This window comes from Cannabis sativa, chromosome 9 (genome assembly GCF_029168945.1).
Source record: "Cannabis sativa cultivar Pink pepper isolate KNU-18-1 chromosome 9, ASM2916894v1, whole genome shotgun sequence".
Lineage (NCBI taxonomy): Eukaryota > Viridiplantae > Streptophyta > Magnoliopsida > Rosales > Cannabaceae > Cannabis > Cannabis sativa.
Window position 1 is genome coordinate 60,922,935 of NC_083609.1, and position 22,870 is coordinate 60,945,804.

General features: G+C 34.6%; 4 protein-coding genes across 5 annotated transcripts; all 4 read left to right on the forward strand.

The window, feature by feature from the left end:
- The first annotated feature begins 1,123 nt into the window (after positions 1–1,123).
- On the forward strand, positions 1,124–5,315 carry LOC115722667 (putative disease resistance protein At3g14460). Its single transcript, XM_061104376.1, has 2 exons — positions 1,124–4,850; positions 5,107–5,315. Exon 1 carries the CDS (start codon positions 1,259–1,261, stop codon positions 4,817–4,819), a length of 3,561 nt encoding a protein of 1,186 aa, XP_060960359.1. The 5' UTR covers positions 1,124–1,258; the 3' UTR covers positions 4,820–4,850; positions 5,107–5,315.
- A 2,238-nt stretch (positions 5,316–7,553) lies between these two features.
- Positions 7,554–12,032, forward strand: LOC115722668 (putative disease resistance protein RGA4). Its single transcript, XM_030651935.2, has 2 exons — positions 7,554–11,362; positions 11,627–12,032. Exon 1 carries the CDS (start codon positions 7,684–7,686, stop codon positions 11,335–11,337), a length of 3,654 nt encoding a protein of 1,217 aa, XP_030507795.2. The 5' UTR covers positions 7,554–7,683; the 3' UTR covers positions 11,338–11,362; positions 11,627–12,032.
- Positions 12,033–12,620: 588 nt separating this feature from the next.
- Positions 12,621–16,900, forward strand: LOC115724030 (putative disease resistance protein At3g14460). 2 transcript variants are annotated; one of them, XM_061104375.1, is made up of 2 exons: positions 12,621–16,469; positions 16,739–16,900. In XM_061104375.1, exon 1 carries the CDS (start codon positions 12,786–12,788, stop codon positions 16,446–16,448), a length of 3,663 nt encoding a protein of 1,220 aa, XP_060960358.1. In that variant the 5' UTR covers positions 12,621–12,785; the 3' UTR covers positions 16,449–16,469; positions 16,739–16,900. The 2 variants fall into 2 exon arrangements, with proteins under 2 accessions (XP_060960358.1, XP_030509346.2); XM_030653486.2 differs by having other exon boundaries at positions 12,621–13,110; positions 13,366–16,900.
- A 3,683-nt stretch (positions 16,901–20,583) lies between these two features.
- On the forward strand, positions 20,584–22,273 carry LOC133031567 (putative disease resistance protein RGA3). The gene is made up of 2 exons (XM_061105100.1): positions 20,584–20,809; positions 21,243–22,273. Exons 1-2 carry the CDS (start codon positions 20,584–20,586, stop codon positions 22,271–22,273), a joined length of 1,257 nt encoding a protein of 418 aa, XP_060961083.1.
- The last annotated feature ends 597 nt before the right edge of the window (positions 22,274–22,870 follow it).

Below are 22,870 nucleotides of genomic sequence, written 5' to 3' on the forward strand. Positions count from 1 at the left end.
TGTTGATTCTAAGATGGGCATTGCATTGGTGCTAAAAATGAATGGTAAAATGGGTTAAAATGGTGCAATGGAATAACTTGCTCCCAAGTTTCTCAATACATTGTTATACTCATAAAAATGTTAATTACAATTACACAAGAAGATCAAATCATTCCCATTAAATTGGATTAGTTGAATAATTTGCAGCAGCTCACATAAGTTCCTCGGTTAGGATTCACTGTTTGACAAGCTTCCCAACCTTGGGATACTTGTGGATGAACTTATCCTCCAAAACATGAAGCTCATCAGCACCCAAATCATCAAGACTGTCATTCATGTCTTGAGGCTTGAAAGAAACGAGAGCTGATGCTCTACTAGCTTCCTTCCCTCTAAACCTTGCGTACGGCCCTCCAAGAGTTGCATTGATTTATGTGGAATTATGGATTGTATAAAAGGAGTTGGCAGTCCTTATTTCTGAGATAACACAAGTATTGAGATTCAAGTATTTTACAATTTGGTTTGTTTTGCTATGTTGGAATTTTTAAGTGAAGTATTTCAGATGTTGAAATGTCTATTGTTTCCAGATTTAATGACCAAAATAATTCACTTCAGAATGCTCATTAATGCCTTGGTTTTTATGATTGTCCTTTCCTTTGGTTTTTCTCCTTAGATTAGTAGTCAAGTTCTCCAGCTATAAAACTAATCAAAAGCTTAAGCTTGAATGAAAAATGTAATGTTGTATTATTGTTCATTAATGACTTTAATTTGTATTTTGTTTTTGCAATATAATCTAACTAAGTGAATAGCAAACACAGCTGATTGAGTGAGTGAGCTGTTTTGCATTGAGAGAAAAGTGAATAAGAAACACAAATGGCCTACCAAACCAATTATTTGCTGAGAATAAGCCAAAGAATATTACTTTTATTTGCTCTATCTTTTCCTCACAAACTCACACTGTATATTTATTTTCTTTTTGTGATATCATTATTCAATTACTATTGATTATTCATTTAGTATATTCAGAGGCAAATAATATTGATAATTAGGTGAATACATGAACCTTGGTGAATAAAAGTCTTATCTATTTCTCTTTTCTTGATTATTTTCTACTTTTGTAAAAGTGTGATTGATTATGAGAGGTTTGTACTCCACTGGGCAGTGGCATATGTGCTAAGATTATTCCATTCCTCTTCCATTGCCATTTGCTCTCTAAGCTTTCTCTGTACTTTTATTGTTACAGTACTGCAACAGCTGAGCTACTGAAGTACTGAATTAAAGCATGGCTGAACTTGTGATTGAAGCTTTTCTCTCTGCTTCCTTTGATTTTTTGCTGGAAAAGATTACGTCCCCTTATGTTGAGGACTTCTTCTTCAAGGGGAAAAACGAAAGTTCATCTGTTGTTTCTGAGAGGCTTTTCAAGTTGAAGTCAACCTTCAATTGTCTTGCTGCGGTTTGCATTGAGGTGGAGAACAAAAGAATCAAAAACCCTGCTGTGGAGAAGTGGCTGGACAATCTTCTGGATGCTGTCGATGATGCTGAGGACTTCTTTGGCGATATTGAATATGATGCTATGAAACCCAAGAATGTCGAGTTGAAGAAAGAAAAACGAAAGGCAATTAGCAAGTTACTCAGTTGTTGCTCTAAACCTTCTAATTCAGCTGATTGTGAAAGGAATGCCAAGATGGAAGCGATTCTTAAGAGGTTGGAGCACTTAGCCGATCAGATCGGAAAGTTGAATCTTGAAAAGAATGTTGGTGAGGTGAAACCATCTGAAAGCTCACGTGCGAAGACTTCTCTGCCAGATGAACCTGAATTATACGGTAGAAAGACTGACGAAGATGCTTTGATGAAGTTGTTGATGTCCGATGATGTAGGTAGTTCAAAGATATGTGTCATTCCAATATGTGGAATGGGAGGGGTCGGAAAAACTACCCTTGCTCAAACACTTTTCAACAATGAAGGAGTGACAAAGATGTTTGAACCTAAGGCATGGGTGTATGTGTCTGATAAATTTGATGCCATGGCTGTGACAAAAAGCATTCTTCAACAAGTTGCTCCGAGTGAAACTTCAAGTGACATGGATTTTAATTTACTTCAAGTTAATTTGACAAAGAAGTTAACCGGAAAGAAGTTTTTGATTGTTTTAGACGATTTTTGGAAAGATGATTATGTTCAGTGGACAGAATTGATAAAGCCTTTCAACAGTGGGGCACGAGGCAGCAAAATAATAGTAACAACAAGAAATCGAAAAGTTGCAGATACCATTCGAACTGTTGATGCACACCATCTTAGTGAATTAACAGAAGATGAGTGTTGGAAACTATTTGCAAAGCACGCATCTTGTGGAAATCTTGAATTAGAACGTTTTGGCAGAGTAATCGCTAAAAAATGTAACGGTTTGCCTTTAGCTGCCAAAGTTCTAGGAGGCCTCTTGAGATCAACAGATGATGCTGAGAAATGGAAACAAATAGCCAATAGTAATCTTTGGGAGCTCCAAGATAAAAGAAGTGAGAGTCTTCCAGCTGCATTAGAAGTAAGCTATTTTTATCTTCCTCCATACTTGAAAGGGTGTTTTTCTTATTGTTCAATATTCCCAAAAGGCTATGAATTTAAAAGAGAGGAGTTGGTGTTAATATGGATGGCTGAAAACCTTGTGCAGTATTCCAAGAGGAATAGGAGAATCGAAGAAGTTGGTCGTGAGTATTTTGATGATTTAGTATCTTTCTCATTTTTGCAACCGAGTAAGTGGGGGGGGTCTTGTTTTGTTATGCATGATCTTATAGTTGATTTGGCCAGAACTATTTCTGGAAAATACAGTTGTTTGTTGGAGCAAACTGACAACATTGATAGGCTTGAGAAGAAGACACGTCACCTTGGATGTGTCAAGGAACTTTATGCTGATAATAAGATAGCTAGCTATGATTTTGGAGCCACACGTTTGCGAACCTTTTTAACATTATTAGGTTCAAGTTCATCTGAAATAATTTTTTCTAACGAAGTAGTGCAGAATCTGCTATCGATGTTGAAATGTTTGAGAGTCCTATCTTTTCGTGATCTTCATCATATGGATTGGTTATCTAATTCAATTGGTGAGCTGAAACATCTTCGCTATTTAGATGTTTCTTTCACCGAGATTGTGACACTGCCTGAATCTGTAACTGTATTATACAATTTACAAATACTGAAATTAGAAAATTGTCACCGACTTGAAGCTTTACCCAAAGATATGCATCGTCTCATTAATTTGAGACATCTTATTATTAGTGGAAATAGCCTAGTTGAGATGCCATGTCAAATAAGTAAACTGACGAATCTCCAAACATTGACAACTTTTGTTGTGGGGAAGGGTAGTGGGGCTAAAATAGAAGAGTTGGAAAAACTTCATAGTCTACACGGAAAGCTTTCCATTAAGAAGTTAGAAAATGTGGTCAATATTGCAAAAGCACCGGTTCAAGTAAATGTACAAGAAAAGAATCAACTTGAGAAATTGACGTTGGAATGGAGTGTTAATGAGGATGTTGTTGATCCAAAACATGGAGAGGGTGTGCTTGAAATGCTTTCACCTAACAAAACATTGAAAGAGCTCGAGATTATCTACTATCCTGGCAAAATATTTCCAAATTGGGTTGGGAATGATTTTTTTAGCAACATTACTAAAGTAACTCTTTATGATTGTGAGCATTGCTCCTATTTGCCACCCTTTGGGCAACTTCCTTTGCTAAAACATCTTTCCATCTCAAGATGCAATTCGGTAGTGACAGTGGGTGCTGAGTTTTACGGGAATTGTTTGGCAAGAAAGCCATTTTCATCCTTGGAAACATTAAGTTTTAGTAAGATGCCATCATGGGAGAAATGGCAGTCAATGCAAATTGAAGAAGCAACAACATATGGGAAGCTCAAAACACTTAAAATGGTTAATTGTTCTAAGCTCGTCGGAGATCTGCCTCGCTTCCTTCCTTCACTGATAAGTTTGGAAATTTGGAATTTGGAGAATTTGGAGTCATGGTATGAGGCAATAAAGCCAAGAAAACCTTGTTCCACTCTCACTCCACTCTACCATTACCCTCCTCTTCAGTCTCTTACATTGTTGTTTTGTGGATCATCCTTCAAATCCCTCAATATGGATTTATTTCCTAATCTAAAAACTCTTGAGATTGAATGTAACGACTACTTTGAAGCTATCTCAGTGTCAGATGGGAAATCTCTTGAGGAACTAACATTTTTACTTATCGAGAATTGTGGTAGTTTTGTATCTTTCCCAAATGGTGGACTTATTGCTCCCAAGCTGAGTGATTTGCAGATTTTTAATTGCCCTAAATTGAAGTGGTTGCCAGAGAAGATGACTTCCCTCTCATCTCTAAAGTCGTTGACAATCATAGGTTGTCCATTGATAGAGACTTCGCCTGAAAATGGTATGCCTGCTAGTTTGTCTGAACTCTTTATATCCTATGATGAATTTTTGAGGATGAAATGGAATTGGCAAGCATTACCCCATCTTATCCATCTTACTATTTCTGGATATGGTAATGAAGAAGATATGGAATCATTTCCGGAGGAAGGGCTACTGCCTACCACTATTTCCCATCTTGGTATCAAGGATTTTGCAAAACTTAGAGGGCTGGACAAAAATGGGCTTACACAACTCACCTACTTGGAAACACTTGAGATCTTCAACTGCCTTGAGTTGGAGACATTGTCAGAAGAAGGGTTCCCAACCTCCCTGACCTCTTTGGAGATATATGATTGTCCTTTGGTTTTAGAAAAGTACTCTCAGAAGGAGAGTGGGAATGAGGAGTACTGGAACAAGATTAGTCACATACCCAATGTCACAATTTACTAATTGAGCTTGCATTTACCACATATGATCTCAGGTTTGTTTGATTAACTTATCGTTCTTCCATTTTACTTATTTTTTATTTATGTATGTATAATACTATAGGACCTGCTCTGCTCTGCTCCTAATCTGTAGAGATGTTTTTGTTGTTTTTCTTCACTCTGCCTTCTTTCTTTTCAATAAATCTTTGTTTTTAATAAAATAAAGATCAGATCTTTATTTATATACTTGATACCTCGTATTCATATATATGAACAAGTGTTAATAATTCATCGGTCAATTTGTTTTGACAGACCTTAGCAGAAGAATCCCTTGTTTTATGGTCTATTCATTACAGTTTCCAATATCTGTTTGAGGTATGGAACAATTTCCAATTCAAGTGTGTTTATTTTATTTTATTTATCTGAATATATGCTTTTGCTGTTTTTCAAAATGAGTAATGAGGTAGCTTCTATGGCATGAAACAAGTTTGTTATATAATAGTATTTGTGGTTGGTTTGCACTTGTTTTGTTTGTTTGGTTTGTGTGTTTTAGTATTCTTCTGGTTATTTTCTTATTATTAATGATGTTTGAGATGTTTTCTTTATGTCTTTGTTGTGTAATTACACTTGCCATAATAGTGTTTCAACTTGTATTGTAACCATAAACATACCTCAACATTGAGTATTGGTTCTTCAATGTTTGAATCACTATCAAACCTTCCAAGCATCCAAAATATAATAGTATGGACAAAAATGATTATTGAGAGCAATTCCATCATACTATTTCATGCCACCCATTATATATCATATATATATATATCAATTACACTCAAAATTTCTGACATATTTTGGGTTCATAATACTAGTGGTGGTAGATTATAATTTAATGGGTCAATCCATAACCATTAAGGTGCTATTATGGTTTCAATTACATAATAGGCACTATACCATGCATATAAATATACAGTTATCCTTATCGACACAGTGAGAGCAACGCTTAATTATGTAAGTCCATATAAAATATTCTAACATTCTCTTACTTGGATTACATAATTACATCAATATGTGCTCACTAAGCAATAGTGTCAACACACATAAATCTCAAGAAACACTAATGTCCATAAAACTTATTATGCATCATATTGTATCAACAGGATACAAATATAATACATAACAAGACATCTGAGATTCATATAACACGAGGATAACTACTGATCTGGATCCACTCAATCATAGCACCGAGACTAAGCTACTGGCTCGCATCAACAAGTGTGCACACATAACATCAAAGAGTTATCCAGAATATGCATGTATTCAACAACCAATAGAAATTCTTAACATGTCTATCATATATGAAAACAATGACTACCACTGACCATATACTTATAACAATACAAACATGAAATGAATTCTTAGTACACACGTTCAGTTAAGCTGTGTCGGTGTAGTCGTTGACATGTCTGTAAATACGTGTTATGATACTAATAGAGAACCCCACAACTTTCTCTATATACATGGAATTCAGACTGTGCTTTCTTTCTTTATTTTTCAATGAATGTGTGATGATATTTTATTAAAATTTAAAGCTTTATATACATATTTTTCAATGAATGGTTAACCACTTATGCCAGATCATGATTTTCACCTTCAATCTATCTCTAATGCAGGGAGGTTTTTTAGGAAGGCAGCAAAAAGATAGCTTCCACAACATGAAACATGCAATGTTTGTGTTAGATTGTAATTTGGTTTGTTATAGTATTCGTGGTTGGTTTAGACTTGTTTTGTTTGTTTGGTTTATGTGTTTAGTATCGTCTGGTTTTTCTTCTATCATTCATGTTGTTTGAGATGTTTCCTTTACATCGTTTTTGTGTAATTTTCTATAATCACGGTTTTACTCGGCCATAAGTGAGGGCTGTGAATAAACTTGGGAAGAGGCCACTCATGGACATGTGACCTTCGTCTCTTCTTATGATCGACTCTACAATGAAATCCACAGTTTAAAAGGAAGATTTTACTCTGTTCTATTTTGTTCAGTGTGTGTTTGTAGCATAATATTATAACAATATAAGATTTGAATAAAACAAACAATCATGATAACAACAACAACATGTGTTTGTTTTAAGCTTTGTTACCTTATCGTCTGAGTAGACTCAAAAATGGATTCATGGTTCTTCTTCCTCTTAATGGAGTTTGTTTGGCCAATTAAGAACATCCTGAACAAAATCATTTTATCAAACAGTTAGAGATCACAAACCAATATATGTATTATTACTTCATCCCATATTGGACAAGAACCAACTCAACCCAACTTCCACTTTTTCTTTAATGCATTTCTATAATACAAACACATTTTTTAATGCATAAAAGGTCAGTTTTAATGCATAAAAAGGTCAGTTTTGAAAATGCTACAAACTTAATTTTTTATAATTATATATAGAATAGAGTATATATAATGGTGGGTCATGCTCAAATTGAAGCACATCCATTTTTTTTATTTTCCTAAGTTTCTTTTTTGTAACAATGTTCATACAATTAAGAATAAGAATCTTATACAAATAAAAAGATACATAGGAATTATGAACTAAAAATAATAACACAAAAGTCTTACAAGTGAGAAAGGAATTAATTTGGTGGTTCCATATGTCTAAACAAGGATGGCCTACCTGAGTTGAAAAGGATGGCATGTGAAAAAAAACACACATCTTTAAAAAAAGAATAATATAATATAATGGTTTTGGCTGTTGTTGTACCCCACAGAGCAGGGGCATATGTGATAAGATTTTTTGACCATCTTCTCTCATATTTGCTATCATTCCAATATTCCATTGCCATTTTCTCTCTAAGCTTTTTTCTGAAACAAACTAGCTAGCTACTGAAGTGAAGTGAAACATGGCTGAACTTGTGATTGGTGCTTTTCTCTCTGCTTCCTTTGATCTTTTGCTGAAAAAGATTGCTTCTCCTTATGTTAAAGACTTCTTCTTCAATGGAGAAAATGAAAGGCTTTTCAAGTTGAAATCAACATTCAATTCTCTTGCTGCGGTTCGCTTTGAAGTGGAGAACAAGAGAATCAAAAACCCTGCTGTGGAGAAGTGGCTGGACGATCTTCTGGACGCTGTTGATGATGCTGAGGACTTCTTTGGTGATATTGAATATGATGCTATGAAACCCAACAAAGTTGATGAGTCAAAGAAAGAAAAACAAAAGGCAATTAGTAAGTTACTCTCTTGTTTCTCCAAGCCTTCTCATTCAATTGATCGTGCAAGAAATGGCAATATGGAAGAGATTCTTAAGAGGTTGGAGTACTTAGCCAATCAGATTGGAAACTTGAATCTTGAAAAGAATGTTGTCGAGGTGAAACCATCAGAAAGTTCACGTGTGAAGACTTCTCTACCAGATGAACCTGAACTTTATGGTAGAAAGACGGACGAAGATGCTTTGATGAAGTTGTTGATGTCCGACGAAGATAGTAGTGAGAAGATATGTGTCATTCCCATAGTGGGAATGGGTGGAATTGGGAAAACTACCCTTGCTCAAACTCTTTTCAATAATGAACAAGTGAAGAAGAAGTTTGAATCTAGAGCTTGGGTGTATGTTTCAGATAAATTTGATTCCACGGCTATGACAAAAACTCTCCTTCAAGAATTAGCCCCGGGTGATGCTAATGAGATGAATTTGAATTCACTTCAGGTTAATTTGTCAAATAAGTTAATGGGAAAGAAGTTTTTGATTGTTTTAGACGATGTTTGGGAAGATGATTATGCTCAGTGGACAGAAGTGATGAAGCCTTTTAATGGTGGGGCAAAAGGCAGCAAAATACTAGTAACAACAAGAAATGGAAAAGTTGCAGATACCATTCGAACTGTTGATATACATCATCTTAGAGAATTATCAAAAGATGATTGTTGGGCACTATTTGTGAAGCACGCTTCTAGTGGCAACTCAAGAAAGTTTATTGAGAACCCAAAATTAGAAACTATTGGCAAACAAATTTCCAACAAATGTAATGGTTTACCTTTAGCTGCAAAAGTTCTAGGAGGCATCTTGAGATCAACATTGGATGTATGGAGATGGGAAAAAATTGCTAGGAACAATATTTGGGAGCTTACACGTGAAAGGAGAGAGAGCCTTCCTGCTGCCTTAGAAGTGAGCTACTACTATCTTCCTCCACACTTGAAAGGGTGTTTCGCTTTTTGTTCAATATTCCCAAAAGGCTATCAATTTCAAAGAGAAGAGTTGGTCTTATTATGGATGGCAGAAAATCTTGTCATGCACTCCAAGGGGAATAGAAGAATGGAAGAAGTTGGCGGTGAGTATTTTGATGATTTAGTATCTATGTCATTTTTTGTAAAATCTTGGGATAGGAGAGGTTCATCTTGTTTTGTGATACATGATCTTCTTGTGGATTTGGCTAAAATTGTTTCTGGAAAATATAGTTCATTATTAGAGCACAATGAAGACATTGTTACATTTGAGAAGAAGACTCGTCACCTCGGATGTGTTATGGAACATTCTTCTGATAACAAGGTATCTAGCTATGATTTTGAAGCAACAAATTTGCGAACCTTTTTAACATTATTAGGTTCAAGGTATTGTGAAATCAATATTTCTAAGGAAGTAGTGCAGAATCTACTATCTATGTTGAAATGTTTGAGAGTTCTATCTTTCCGTGGTCTTTATATAACTCAGCTATCTAATTCAATTGGTGAACTAAAACATCTTCGCTATTTAGATCTTTCTTGCACCATGATTGTGACGTTGCCTAACTCTGTAACTGTATTATACAATTTACAAACACTGAAATTAGAAAAGTGTCACCAACTTGAAGCTCTTCCCAAAGATATGAATCATCTCATTAATTTGAGACATCTTATTATCAGTGGAGATAGCCTAGTTGAGATGCCATGTCAAATAAGTAAATTGAGGGATCTCCAACTATTGACAACTTTTGTTGTGGGGAAGGATAGTGGCGCTAAAATGGAAGAGTTGGCAGAACTTCAAAGTCTACACGGAGAGCTTTCCATTAAGAAGTTAGAAAATGTGGTCAATATTAATCAAGTCAAGGTAATGGAGAAAAAGCAACTTGACAAACTGAGTTTGGCATGGAGTGGTGTTAATGATGTTGTTGTTGATCCAAAACATGGAGAGGATGTGCTTGAAATACTTTCACCAAACACATTGTTAAAGCAACTCAGAATTAGTAATTACCCAGGCACAAAATTTCCAAATTGGGTTGGGAATGATTCGTTTAGCAACATTGCTGAAGTAAGGCTTGATGGATGTAAGCATTGCTCCTATTTGCCACCCTTTGGGCTACTTCCTTTGCTAAAAGATCTTTCCATCTCAAAATGCAACTCAGTAGTGACGGTGGGTGCTGAGTTTTATGGGAACAGCTCTGTGAGAAAGCCATTTTCATCATTGGAAACATTAAGCTTCAGCAACATGTTATCATGGGAGCAATGGCACTCAATGCAAACTGAAGAGGCAACAACATATGGAAAGCTCAAAACACTTGATATCTTTGATTGTCCTAAGCTCGTCGGAGATTTGCCTCGCTTCCTTCCTTCATTAACATATATGAAAATCCAAGGACACAAGAAGCGTGCCTTGTTAAGTCTGCCAAAATTACCATGTGTCACACAAATGATTATTAAGAATTTGGAGAATTGGGAGTCATTGTACGAGGCAATAAAGCCAAGGATTCCTTGTTCCACTTCTACTTTCGGTGGATGTTTGCCTTCTAGTACTCTCACTCCACTCTACCATTACCCTCCTCTTCAATACCTTTACTTAAGAAATTGTGGATCATCCTTCAAATCTCTCGATATGGATTTATTTCCCAATCTCAAAACTCTTTATATTGCATCCAGCCACTATTTTGAAGCTCTCTTAATGTCCAATGGGCAATCTCTTGAGGAACTAACATCTTTTTTTATCGAGGATTGTGGTAGTTTTGTATCTTTTCCAAATGGTGGACTTATTGCACCCAAGTTGAGTGAGTTCCACATTAGTAAATGCCCGAAATTGAGGTGGTTGCCAGAGAAGATGACTTCCCTCTCGGCTTTAAAGCATTTCAATATCACAGATTGTCCTTTGATAGAGCCTTTCCCTGGAGGTGAAGGTGGTCTTCCTGTTAGTTTGTGTGAGCTTGATATATCATGTGATGTATTTTTGAGGATGAAATGGAATAGGCAAACATTTCCACATCTTACCTCTCTTCGTATTGATGGAAGAGAAGAAGACATGGAATCCTTTCCGGAGGAAGGGCTACTGCCTACCACTATTTCCCATCTCGAAATATGGAGATTTTCAAAACTTAAAGGCCTGGACAAAAATGGACTTACACAACTCACCTCCTTGCAAACACTTCAAATCCATGAATGCCTTGAGTTGGAGACATTGTCAGAAGAAGGATTTCCAACCTCCCTCACCTCTTTATGGATAGATGACTGTCCTCTGGTGAACAAAAAGTACGACCCGAAAGAGAGTGGGAATGAGGAGTACTGGAACAAGATTAGTCACATACCAAATGTCACAATTGAATAATGAGCTTGCATTTACCATATCTCAGGTTTGTTTCATTAACATATTGCTCTGCCTTCTTTTCTTTTCCTTTCTCTTCCAATTAATAATGAGCATTTTCTTGAAAAATAAAACAAAAAATGTTAATGCTGAGCTTCAATCTTATGAGTTTTTCTCTTTTTCTTTTTCTGAAAGGATTTTTATGTGTTTTCCATGTACTAATGATGAAGTAGAAATATAAATTGTTAGTTATTGGAAAAATTTAATAAATCAATCAAATTAATTATCAAACTTTTCATTTTCTTGGTTGCAGAATATTACTTGACCTGAACTGAACTACCCTGACAGACCTTCATATCAGTTCAACCATGGTTTTCCTCGGACATATGTGAGGGTTATCAATAAACTTGGGAGGAGGTCAATCTGTGGAAGATTTTATATATAGAACAATGCTAAATTTATCAGCTCATTGGCTGTAAAAAAATGCTAAATTAGAGAGAGACAGAGTTTTAGAAATATGTAATAACAGTTAGAGATCACAAACCAATAAATTAGTTTCATCCCATATTGGACAAGAACCAACTCTAGTCCTAATCAATCAGAACACAACTCAACCCAACTTCCACCCCTTTTTATTATGCATTTCTATAATACAAACACATTTTATAATGCATAAACAGGTCAGTTTTGAAAATGCTATAAATAATTCTATTAGTTCATTTCAACTGGTACAAACTTAAATTTGGTAGCTACATTGTTAAAGGCACAACACAAGTTTTGTGGTGCCAAAGCCTTCTTTTCGTTATCGGTTATGAGTATGTAAATCATTTATAATTTCAATATTTTTTGTTATGACAATGTTTATTGTTGTTATAGAATGTTATTTTACAATTCTTTTAAAAAATTAAGAAAATTTACGGTGTCGAAAATAGGGATCAAAATGTTATGACTACAATGAACACCATTAAAAAAAGACTTTCCCACCATAGACTCTCTAATAATTATATATAGATTAGTATTTTTTATTTGTATATATATATAATGGTGGGTCATGGTCAAATTGAAGCACATCTAATTTATTCTTTCTCCTAAATTTCTTTTTTGTAAGCATGTTCACATATATGTTCACACAGTCAAAGCAGAACAATGTAAATTTGTAACAATGTTCACACAGTCAAAGCAGAACTTTTGTAGATTTTCAAAGAAAAATCAGATAAGTCATGTTTGTTAAAAGTCTTTATTACTCAACTATTAATAAGAATCTCACACAAAAGTCTTACAATTACAAGTGAGAAAGGAATTAATTTGGTGGTTGCATATGTCAAAACAAGGATGGCCTACCTGAGTTGAAAAGGATGGCATGTGAATATGATAAGCTTTTATCATCACTCATATTCCTCTCATTGCTCTCATATGTTTTCTAATCCATTCGTATATTTCCATTGATGTAAGCTACTGATCTGGATTGGAACATGGCTGAACTTGTGATCAGCGCTGTTATCTCTGCTTCTTTTGATTTTTTGCTGAAAAGGGTGGCATCTCCTTACTTGAAGGAGTTCCTCAAAGAAAATGAAAGTTCTGTTGTTTCTGAGAGACTTTTCAAGTTGAAGTCAATGTTAAACTGTCTAGCTGCAGTTCGTTTCGAAGTGGAGAACAAGAGAATCAAAAATCCTGCTGTGGAGAAGTGGCTGGACGATCTTCTGGATGCTATCGATGATGCTGAAGACTTCTTTGGTGATATTGAATACGATGCTATGAAACCCAACAATGAGTCAAAGAAAGCTAGAGGAAAGGCAAGTAAGTTACTCTCTCGTTTCTCTAAACCTTTTAACTCAGCTGATCATAAAAGGAACACTAACATAAGAAAGATTCTAAAGAGGTTAGAGTACTTAGCTAATCAAATTGGAAACTTGAATCTTGAAAAGAATGTTGATGAGGCGAAACCATCCGAAGGTTCACGTGTGAAGACTTCTCTGCCAGATGAACCTGAACTTTATGGTAGAAAGGCTGATGAAGATGTTTTGATGAAGTTGTTGATGTCTGATGATGTAGGTAGTTCAAAGATATGTGTCGTTCCAATATTGGGAATGGGCGGGGTTGGAAAAACCACCCTTGCTCAAACCCTTTTCAACAATGAAGGAGTGACAAAGATGTTTGAACTTAAGGCATGGGTGTATGTGTCTGATAAATTTGATGCCATGGCTGTGACGAAAAGCATTCTTCAACAAGTTGCTCCAGGTGAAGCTTCAAGTGACATGGATTTGAATTTGCTTCAAGTTAATTTGAAAAATAAGTTAACGAGAAAGAAATTCTTTATTGTTTTAGACGATTTTTGGAAAGATGATTATGTTCAGTGGACAGAATTGATGAAGCCTTTCGACAGTGGGGCAAGAGGCAGCAAAATAATAGTAACAACAAGAAATGGCAAAGTTGCAGATGTCATTGGAACTGTTGATGCACACCATCTTAGAGAATTATCAGAAGATGAGTGTTGGGCACTATTTGCAAAGCATGCTTCTAGTGGAAACTCTAGAAAGTTTATTGCAAACCCCAAATTAGAGAGTATTGGCAGAGAAATTGCTAAGAAATGTAATGGCTTGCCTTTAGCTGCCAAAGTTCTTGGAGGCCTCTTGAGATCGACGTTGGATCCTGAGCGATGGGTACAAATAGCAAAGAATACTATTTGGGAGCTCTCAGATAAAAGGAGCAAGGTTCTGCCTGCTGCTTTAGAAGTGAGTTATTACTATCTTCCTCCACACTTGAAGGGTTGCTTCGCTTTTTGTTCAATATTCCCAAAAGGTTATCAATTTCAAAGAGAGGAGTTGGTCTTATTATGGATGGCTGAAAATCTTGTAATGGATCCCGCAGGGAATAGAAGAATGGAAGAAGTTGGTGGTGAGCATTTTGATGATTTAGTATCTATGTCATTTTTTGTGAAAATAGAAACCTGGAGTGGTACATATTTTGTCATGCATGATCTTATAGTTGATTTGGCTAGAACTATTTCTGGAAAATACAGTTGTTTGTTGGAGCAAAATGACAACATTGATAGGCTTGAGAAGAAGGCACGTCACCTTGGATGTGTCATGGAACTTTATACTGATAATAAGATAGCTAGCCATGATTTTGGAGCTACACGTTTGCGAACCTTTTTATTAAGTTCAAGATATTCTGGAATCAGTATTTCTAAGGAAGAAGTGCAGAATCTACTTTCTATGTTGAAATGTTTAAGAGTTCTATCTTTTCGTGGTCTTCATATGGCTGAGTTATCTGATTCAATTGGTGAGCTGAAACATCTTCGCTATTTAGATCTTTCTTGCACCAAGATTATGACGTTGCCTGAATCTATAACTGTATTATACAATTTACAAACACTGAAATTGGAAAATTGTCACCAACTTAAAGCTCTACCCAAAGGTATGTATCATCTCATTAATTTGAGACATCTTATTATCAGTGGAAATAGCCTAGTAGAGATGCCAAGTCAAATAAGTAAATTGAAGGATCTCAAAATGTTGACAACTTTTGTTGTGGGGAAGGATAGCGGCGCTAAAATAGAAGAGTTGGCAGAACTTCAAAGTCTATATGGAGAACTTTCCATTAAGAAGTTAGAAAATGTGGTCAACATTACAAAAGCATCGAATCAAGTCAATGTAATGGAGAAAAAGCAACTTGAAAAATTGTGTTTGGCATGGACTGGAGTTAATGATGTTGTTGTTGATCGAAAACAAGGGGAGGTTGTGCTTGAAATGCTTTCACCTAACACAGTGTTGAAGCAACTTGCAATTTTTAACTACCCTGGCGAAAAATTTCCAAATTGGGTTGGGAATGATTCGTTTAGAAACATTACTCAAGTAACTCTTAATGGGTGTAAGCATTGCTCCTATTTGCCTCCCTTTGGGAAACTTCCTCTGTTGACGCATCTTTCCATCTCAAGATTCAATTCTGTAGTGACAGTGGGTGCTGAGTTTTACGGGAATAGTTATGTGGGAAAGCCATTTCCATCATTGGAAAGTTTAAGCTTTTTGCACATGTCATCATGGGAGCAATGGCATTCAATGGAAACTGAAGAGGCAACAACATATGAGAAGCTCAAAACACTTCGGATCAATGATTGTCCTAAGCTCATCGGAGATTTGCCTCGCTTCCTTCCTTCATTAATAAGTATTGAAATTGGAGGTGACAAGGTGTGTCCCTTATTAAGTCTCCCAAGATCTCCACATGTCACAGAAATGATTATTAAGAATTTGGAGAATTCAGAGTCATTGTACGAGGCAGTAAAGCCAAGTAATCCTTGTTGCACTTCTACTTTCAGAGGATGTCTGCCTACCACTCTCACTCCACTCTACCATTACCCTCCTCTTCAGTCTCTTAGGTTAGAAAATTGTGGATCATCCTTCAAATCATTCCATCTGGATTTATTTCCCAATCTCAAATATCTTGAAATTGTAAACAGCCACTACTTTAAAGCTATCTTAGTGTCTGATGGGCAATCTCTTGAGGAACTAACATATTTAGGTATCAGGGACTGTGGTAGTTTTGTATCTTTCCCAAATGGCGGACTTATTGCTCCCAAGTTAAGTGAGTTTGAGATTATTAATTGTCCTAAATTGAAGTGGTTGCCAGAGAAGATGACTTCCTTCTCAGCTTTGGAGCGTTTGGAAATGAGAAATTGTCCATTGATAGAGACTTTCCCTGAAGGTGGTTTGCCTGTTAGTTTGCCTTGTCTTTGTATAACCTATTTTGTACTTTTGAGGATGGAATGGAATTGGAAAACATTACCCCATCTTACCACTCTTATTATTGATGGATATGGTAATGAAGAAGATATGGAATCATTTCCAGAGAAAGGGCTACTGCCTCCCACTATTACCCATCTCGGTATCTGTTATTTTGCAAAACTAAGAGGCTTGGACAAAAATGGACTTTCACAACTCACCTCCTTGCAAACACTTTACATTACCAACTGCCCTGAGTTGCAGACATTGTCAGAAGAAGGCTTTCCAACCTCCTTCACCTCTTTATACACCTACCAGTGTCCTCTGGTGGACAAAAAGTACGACCCAAAGAAGAGTGAGAATGAGGAGTACTGGAACAAGATTAGTCACATTCCTAATGTCACATTTCATACATAACAAGTGTGTTTATTATATTTTGTTTATCATTTAATGATTTGCTTCTTTGTTTGGGTTATAATAATCACATATGTTTTTGCTGTTTTTCTTTTAAATATTATAATTCAGACCTTTGCTTGTTGTGACTTTTTGAAAAAAGATATGTTCACACAAGTATGTATGAGTATGTTTGATTAATTTCGGATAAAAGAAGAAGAAGATATGTATGTTTCGCCAGCTTGTAACCACGGTTTTCCTCGGCCATAACTAAGTGAGGGCTGTGAATAAACTTGGGAAGAGGTCACTCATAGTCAATTCATTGGGTCACAGTCTTGTCTTTGTTAAGAGTTTTACAGAGGAAGTTTGAACTGACATTGTTTTTTGTCTAAGCTTAGTTATTATTTATTTAACAAAAACAAGTTTTGTTATTTACTCAAAAGAAAATGATAATAATATATATACCATTATCATAATAAGCAAAAGTAAGTTAAACATTATTGTTAGGTACCCTAACTAATTAACTACTATATATGCATTATGTATCAGTTAAACACTACAACTCATGATGTCTTTTGTAATTAGTTTATGGCATTTCATCAAACAGTTAGAACACAAACAAAACAAAACAAAACAAAACATACATACACAGGAGACTGAGAGTAATATGAGTTACAAGTTATTCCAAGGCTTCAATGCAAAACATATGACATTTTTATAATACCTATAAATATATATATATATATATATATATGTGTGTGTGTGTATATATAGATAAAAATGCTATTTTTACAACTTACAAGTTCAAAGAAGTAAAGGTGTATGTATGTAGTGAAACCATCCTTTCCCATCAAATTATGGGATTTTTATAAAAATGTATGATATACAACATCTTATTTCACAATTTGGTTTGTTTTGTAATTTAGTTATTTTAGTTTTTGTTATTATGATATGGGATTATTATAGTGTTTTTTTTTTATTATTTTATTCTTTTATGTTAGTTTTCTATATAAAGTTTGCTTATTAGTAATATTATTTATTTTTACTTTTGTGGTTGACTGAAACTCTAATTTCGTTATTTTTCCCTTTATATCTTTTATTCTTTATTTCTTATTATTCTCAAATAATTATCATGGCATCATAATTTTCGCATGGTGTTTTGTTCGTGATGTTGATTGGTATTAATTTCTTTGAGTTTCATATTCGCAGTACAATTGAGTTTCATAAAAACGTTGATTGATATCATAAGATTAGACCTCACGGTCATTACATAGGATAGAGTTAGGGATAGCCGAGGGCTCCACAATACCTGCGATAGTTTGAGCAAAGGCCCATCTAGCGACATTGTGAGCCACAAAGTTACAACTTCTAGAAATAAAAGAAAAATTACAAGATAAAAACTTCTTAGAGAGTTGATTACAAGCATACAAATAATGAACAATGTTCCAGTTGGACTGGACACCTTTAATTGCATTTATAACCACTTCTGAATCACTCTCAATAATAATAAATGCATGCTTCCTGGTAGCAGCAGTTTCCAAAGCAAGCTGGCACGCCGCCGCCTCGCCAATCAAAGGATCTGTGAAATTGAGTATGTTGGCCACACCCCACAATACCGTCCCCGAATGATCTCTAGCCAAGGCAGCAATGCACATGGACTCACAAGGATCATACATTAACATTTGATACTATTATCATTTTCTCTCTAAGCTTTTTATTGAATTCTTATAGTAAAAGTACTGCAACAACTGAGCTACTAAAGTGAATTAAAACCATGGCTGAACTTGTTGAGGCTTCTAGGAAGCCCATGCTTTTCTCTCTGCTTCCTTTGATTTTTTGCTGGAAAAGATTGCTTCTCCTTATGTTGAGGAATTCTTATTTTTTGTATTTGTGGGTGTGGGGTTTAGCACACTTAGACAACACTTCTAACTACTTTGACAGTTGGTAGTTAAGTCGGTTAGTCCTGTCCTAACTAACCGAGCTCTATAAATAGAAGGTTTATGATTCGCTTGTATGAGAGAGATCAAGTTAGTGAGTAAAACACAATTAAAACTCAGCTTGTAATTGAGATGAATTCTGTTGGTGATTAGTTGAGGATGAGGGTTGTAAAAGGCATTTCTATGTGTTTGATTGGATTGCCTCAAATGAGATTAAGTTTGTAATTGATGTGTATCACCACTACTGTTCTTTGTGTTCTTGATCCAAGTGTTTGTAACATTGATTCTTGCCATTCAATATCAAAATCATCACAAGCCAACAGAGTTGTTTTCTATCTGGGGATTAGATCCAAGATTTATCCAAAACTTGTGATTGAACCTCGTTAATTGTTGTTCATTTTCATTTCTGGTTTGCTGGTTTATGTTTCTACCCTCTATTCTTTCTTGTTCTTGCATTCTTATTAGTGCTTAAGTGCACAACAGTGGGTTTAGACTTGTTTCGTTTGATTTGTATTTTTCGTTTATATTTTAGCTTGTAACCACGATTTTCCTACAATGAAGAGGAAGATTTGTGCATGGATTGTTTAGAAAAATCATATTTAATTTTCTGAACAACATCACTACACCTGAATCGTAAATATAAATAAAATGCTATTTTCTAAACAATCCATGCACAAAATCTTCCTCGTTCAATTAGTTACTGTTACAAACAGGTGTTATGAATCTGTATAGCTGAGCCAATCAGAGCTCTAAGAAGTCAGTCAGTTAATCAGTTAGTTAGTTAGTTGGTTAGTTGTCCCTGCATCTCTCTACTCCTACAATTTCTATATAAAGTCAGTCTTTTGAGAGGTTTGATGGTGTAATTCTCTCAAAAAATGTATAGTTGATTGAATTGGATTAGCTTAGAGGTGATGAGGTTTGCGTACTTCTTGTCCATAATAAATATTATGTTTTTGCCTACTTTGAAAATTCAATGGTCAAATTAGGAGAAAAAAATATTTGTGAATTTATACATATTGTCAATTAGAGAAGCCCACCTAACTTAATATATTCTCTGTTCACACAATCACATATATATATGGAAAATTTTATAATGTAAATTTTGAAATGGATGTATTGATGTACTCTTATCTGTTTAAGCATCTAAAATAATTTTTTAGTCAAATTTTTTCTTAGGGTCATGTACGTTATAGCTAATTAAGGCATGCTGCAAAATTTTAAGAAATTTAAAAAAATTTAACACACTAAAAATAGGGTTTAAAAAATGTGTTGCACGTGTGACTATTTTATTTTATACGCGTGTAAAATAAATTGTTTGAATACTACTTTCTATATTGTAAATTATTCCGAATTTTTCAAAATTTTGTAGGATATCTTAAATAAGTATAACATAAACGAATATATAAAAAAATTAAACTACAAAAATTTTCTATATGTCAAAATAGGTAAGAGTGCACTGATATACTTACACATCAAAATATCATTATATATGGTGATGATAAAAGTGCATTATTATTGTTATTTTGTCTTTTAGTTTTAAGAGAAAAATCATGAAAACAACCAAATCAAAATCAAGATTTTCTTCCATTATACATATCACTTTTGTTATTTTTTTTCTTTATCTAATAAAAAATAGATTTTCCTTCGCTTTAAAATTATAACTTCTAAGCATTAAATGTGAAACAATTTAATGTAAATACAAAAAATCAAAGAATATTATTTTTTAATAAAATGTACAACCAAGCATTAATAATTTCTAACTATCAAAAATACGTGATATTAAAGATGAAAGAAATTATTTTAAGAAGCGAAAATCATAGGCATATATTGTACTGAGAATCAAAATAAAAATAAACACTTAATTAAATACACTAGGTTTCATCGTCCTCCTTAATAATAAGGGAACTTAGAAACCCATAAGAAATTTAACTAACAAAAGCGATAAACTAACTGAGCATTTTCTCTGGATTTTTTCTGTCTGAAACTCTGAAACTGTAACTAAATTCTAAAATCCTAAGCTTCTATTCATAGAAGGTTAAAAGGACTAAAGTGCAATTAAACTTGTTACAAATTGCATGTGGGTAAAAATGTAAATACAAATAATTAAAACTAGAGTGACACGTGGCACTGTCGGATTGGCTGCCTTTGATGAGTCGGTGCCACGTGTCGAGCTTCTGTTGGCTAAAAAATGACAAATTGTGTCATGGAGTGACACTTGGCGCATGCAGAAAGCTTCCTTTTTGAAGCTTGGTGACCAAGGTGGGACGAAGCCCACTTGCGTCCCTGGAAGGTGCGCCGCACACATGGCTGGTAGGGAGAGTGGGCGCCACACGCGCGTGGCTGGAAGGTGGGGAACAAGAGGCTGCTGCTGCTTTTTCCGAGCCAATGGGAGAGGGCCACGTGACGCTGATGTCGGCAGGGGAGAAGAAGAGGGCCAAATGGGCTTTTGTCCTTTTTGCTCTCTTTTGGGCTTCAGAAATACCAATTTTATAGCTTTGGGCTTTATTTTTGTCATTTTTTATTTCTTTTCTTTTCTTTTAATAATGTTATTTTTCAATCAAACACAAACAACATTAAATCCAAATAAAATATTTTCAACATGAAATATATCATAATAATTTTAATGAAAAATATTTATTTAAAATCTAATTAATTTGTATTTCTTTAAATAAAAACAATGCATTTTCTTAACTTTTTTATTTCTTTTTCTCTATTATGCCATAAATACTATTATTATTTATAAACAAAGATAAAAGTAATCTTAAATAAAATATTTTCAATATAATAATATATTGCATTAATTTCTTGAAAATATTATAAAGAATTAATTTTATTTTGTATTTTTACACTATAAAATATGTAATATTTTGGCATTTAACAGATGTTTTAATGAAGTTGTTGATGTCGGATGAAGATAGTAGTGAGAAGATATGTGTCATTCCCATAGTGGGGATGGGTGGGATTGGGAAAACTACCCTCGCTCAATCTCTTTTCAATGATGAACGAGTGAAGAAGAAGTTTGAATCTAGAGCTTGGGTGTATGTTTCAGATAAATTTGATTCCACGGCTGTGACAAAAAATCTCCTTCAAGAATTAGCACCGAATGATGTTGGTAATGACATGACTTTGAATTTAGTTCAACTTAATTTGTCAAATAAGTTAATGGGAAAGAAGTTTTTGATTGTCTTAGACGATGTTTGGGAAGATGATTATGCGCAGTGGACAGAAGTGATGAAGCCTTTTAACGGTGGAGCAAAAGGCAGCAAAATAATAGTAACAACAAGAAATGGAAAAGTTGCAAATATCATTCGAACTGTTGATACACACCAACTTAGAGAATTATCAGAAGACGAGTGTTGGGCACTATTTGTGAAACACGCTTCTAGTGAAAACTCTAGAAAGTTTACTAAGAACCCAAATTTAGAAAGGATCGGTAGAGAAATTTCCAAGAAATGTAATGGTTTACCTTTAGCTGCTAAAGTTATGGGAGGCATCTTGAGATCAACGTTAGATGTATGGAGATGGGAACAAATAGCAAGGAATAATATTTGGGAGTTGACACATGAAAGGAGTGAGGGCCTTCCAGCTGCTTTAGAAGTGAGCTACTACTATCTTCCTCTACACTTGAAAAGGTGTTTCGCTTTTTGTTCAATATTCCCAAAAGGCTATCAATTTCAAAGACAAGAGTTGGTCTTATTATGGATGGCTGAAAATCTAGTCATGCGCTCCAAGGGGAATAGAATAATGGAAGAATTTGTCGATGAGTACTTTGATGATTTAGTATTCATGTCATTTTTTGTAAAATCCAAGGACGGGAGAGGTAGATCTATTTTTCTGATGCATGATCTACTTGTGGATTTTGCTAAAAATGTTTCAGGAAAGTATAGTTTTTTATTAGAGCACATGTTGTGATAAATCAAACACGCAAGTATACGTATCGTTTTAACAAGTAATACTCAGGTAAGTGAGATCGTTCCCATGAGGACTGCAGTTAAGTACCAATCAATTAAATTCTTGTTTCTATTTGGCAATCGAATAAATAAACTTTGAACAAAATAAACTAAGCAAAATTAAATAAAACAAACAAATAAAAGGTTTAATAATAGATGTGAAATTAGGAATATGATTTCAATTGCTTTGATTACCCAATTATTAACACTAATTAACCATTCTTCTTCCTCCTATGTGATGACAGATTATAAATTAACTTAAACTCTTTTCAGATCATAAAGGTCCTAAATTGTATGCCAACTACTGCATCTCTGAGATAGAACAACATACAATTTGCATTAAGAAATAATCTAAAAGTCACATAAGCTATGTGAATACTCTCATTTCACATCAAAACCTATGTCTATTCATTTAGAGCATTCTCAATACTCACTTTTCAGATTTTGTATTGAGATCATAGAACATGCAAAAGGTGATCAAGCTTAAACATGAAATAAGCACAAATATGAATAAATCACAATAATATAGGAAGAAAGAACAATCAAATAACATTAATCC

What these genes read in the sequence shown, in the direction of transcription:
- LOC115722667 (XM_061104376.1), top strand. Translation starts at nt 1,259, where the DNA reads ATGGCTGAACTTGTGATTGAAGCTTTTCTCTCTGCTTCCTTTGATTTT.
- LOC115722668 (XM_030651935.2), top strand. Translation starts at nt 7,684, where the DNA reads ATGGCTGAACTTGTGATTGGTGCTTTTCTCTCTGCTTCCTTTGATCTT.
- LOC115724030 (XM_061104375.1), top strand. Translation starts at nt 12,786, where the DNA reads ATGGCTGAACTTGTGATCAGCGCTGTTATCTCTGCTTCTTTTGATTTT.
- LOC133031567 (XM_061105100.1), top strand. Translation starts at nt 20,584, where the DNA reads ATGCAGAAAGCTTCCTTTTTGAAGCTTGGTGACCAAGGTGGGACGAAG. An exon ending in AGAGGGCCAAATGGGCTTTT is followed by an intron (nt 20,810 to 21,242) that starts GTCCTTTTTGCT and finishes GGCATTTAACAG; the next exon opens with ATGTTTTAATGAAGTTGTTG.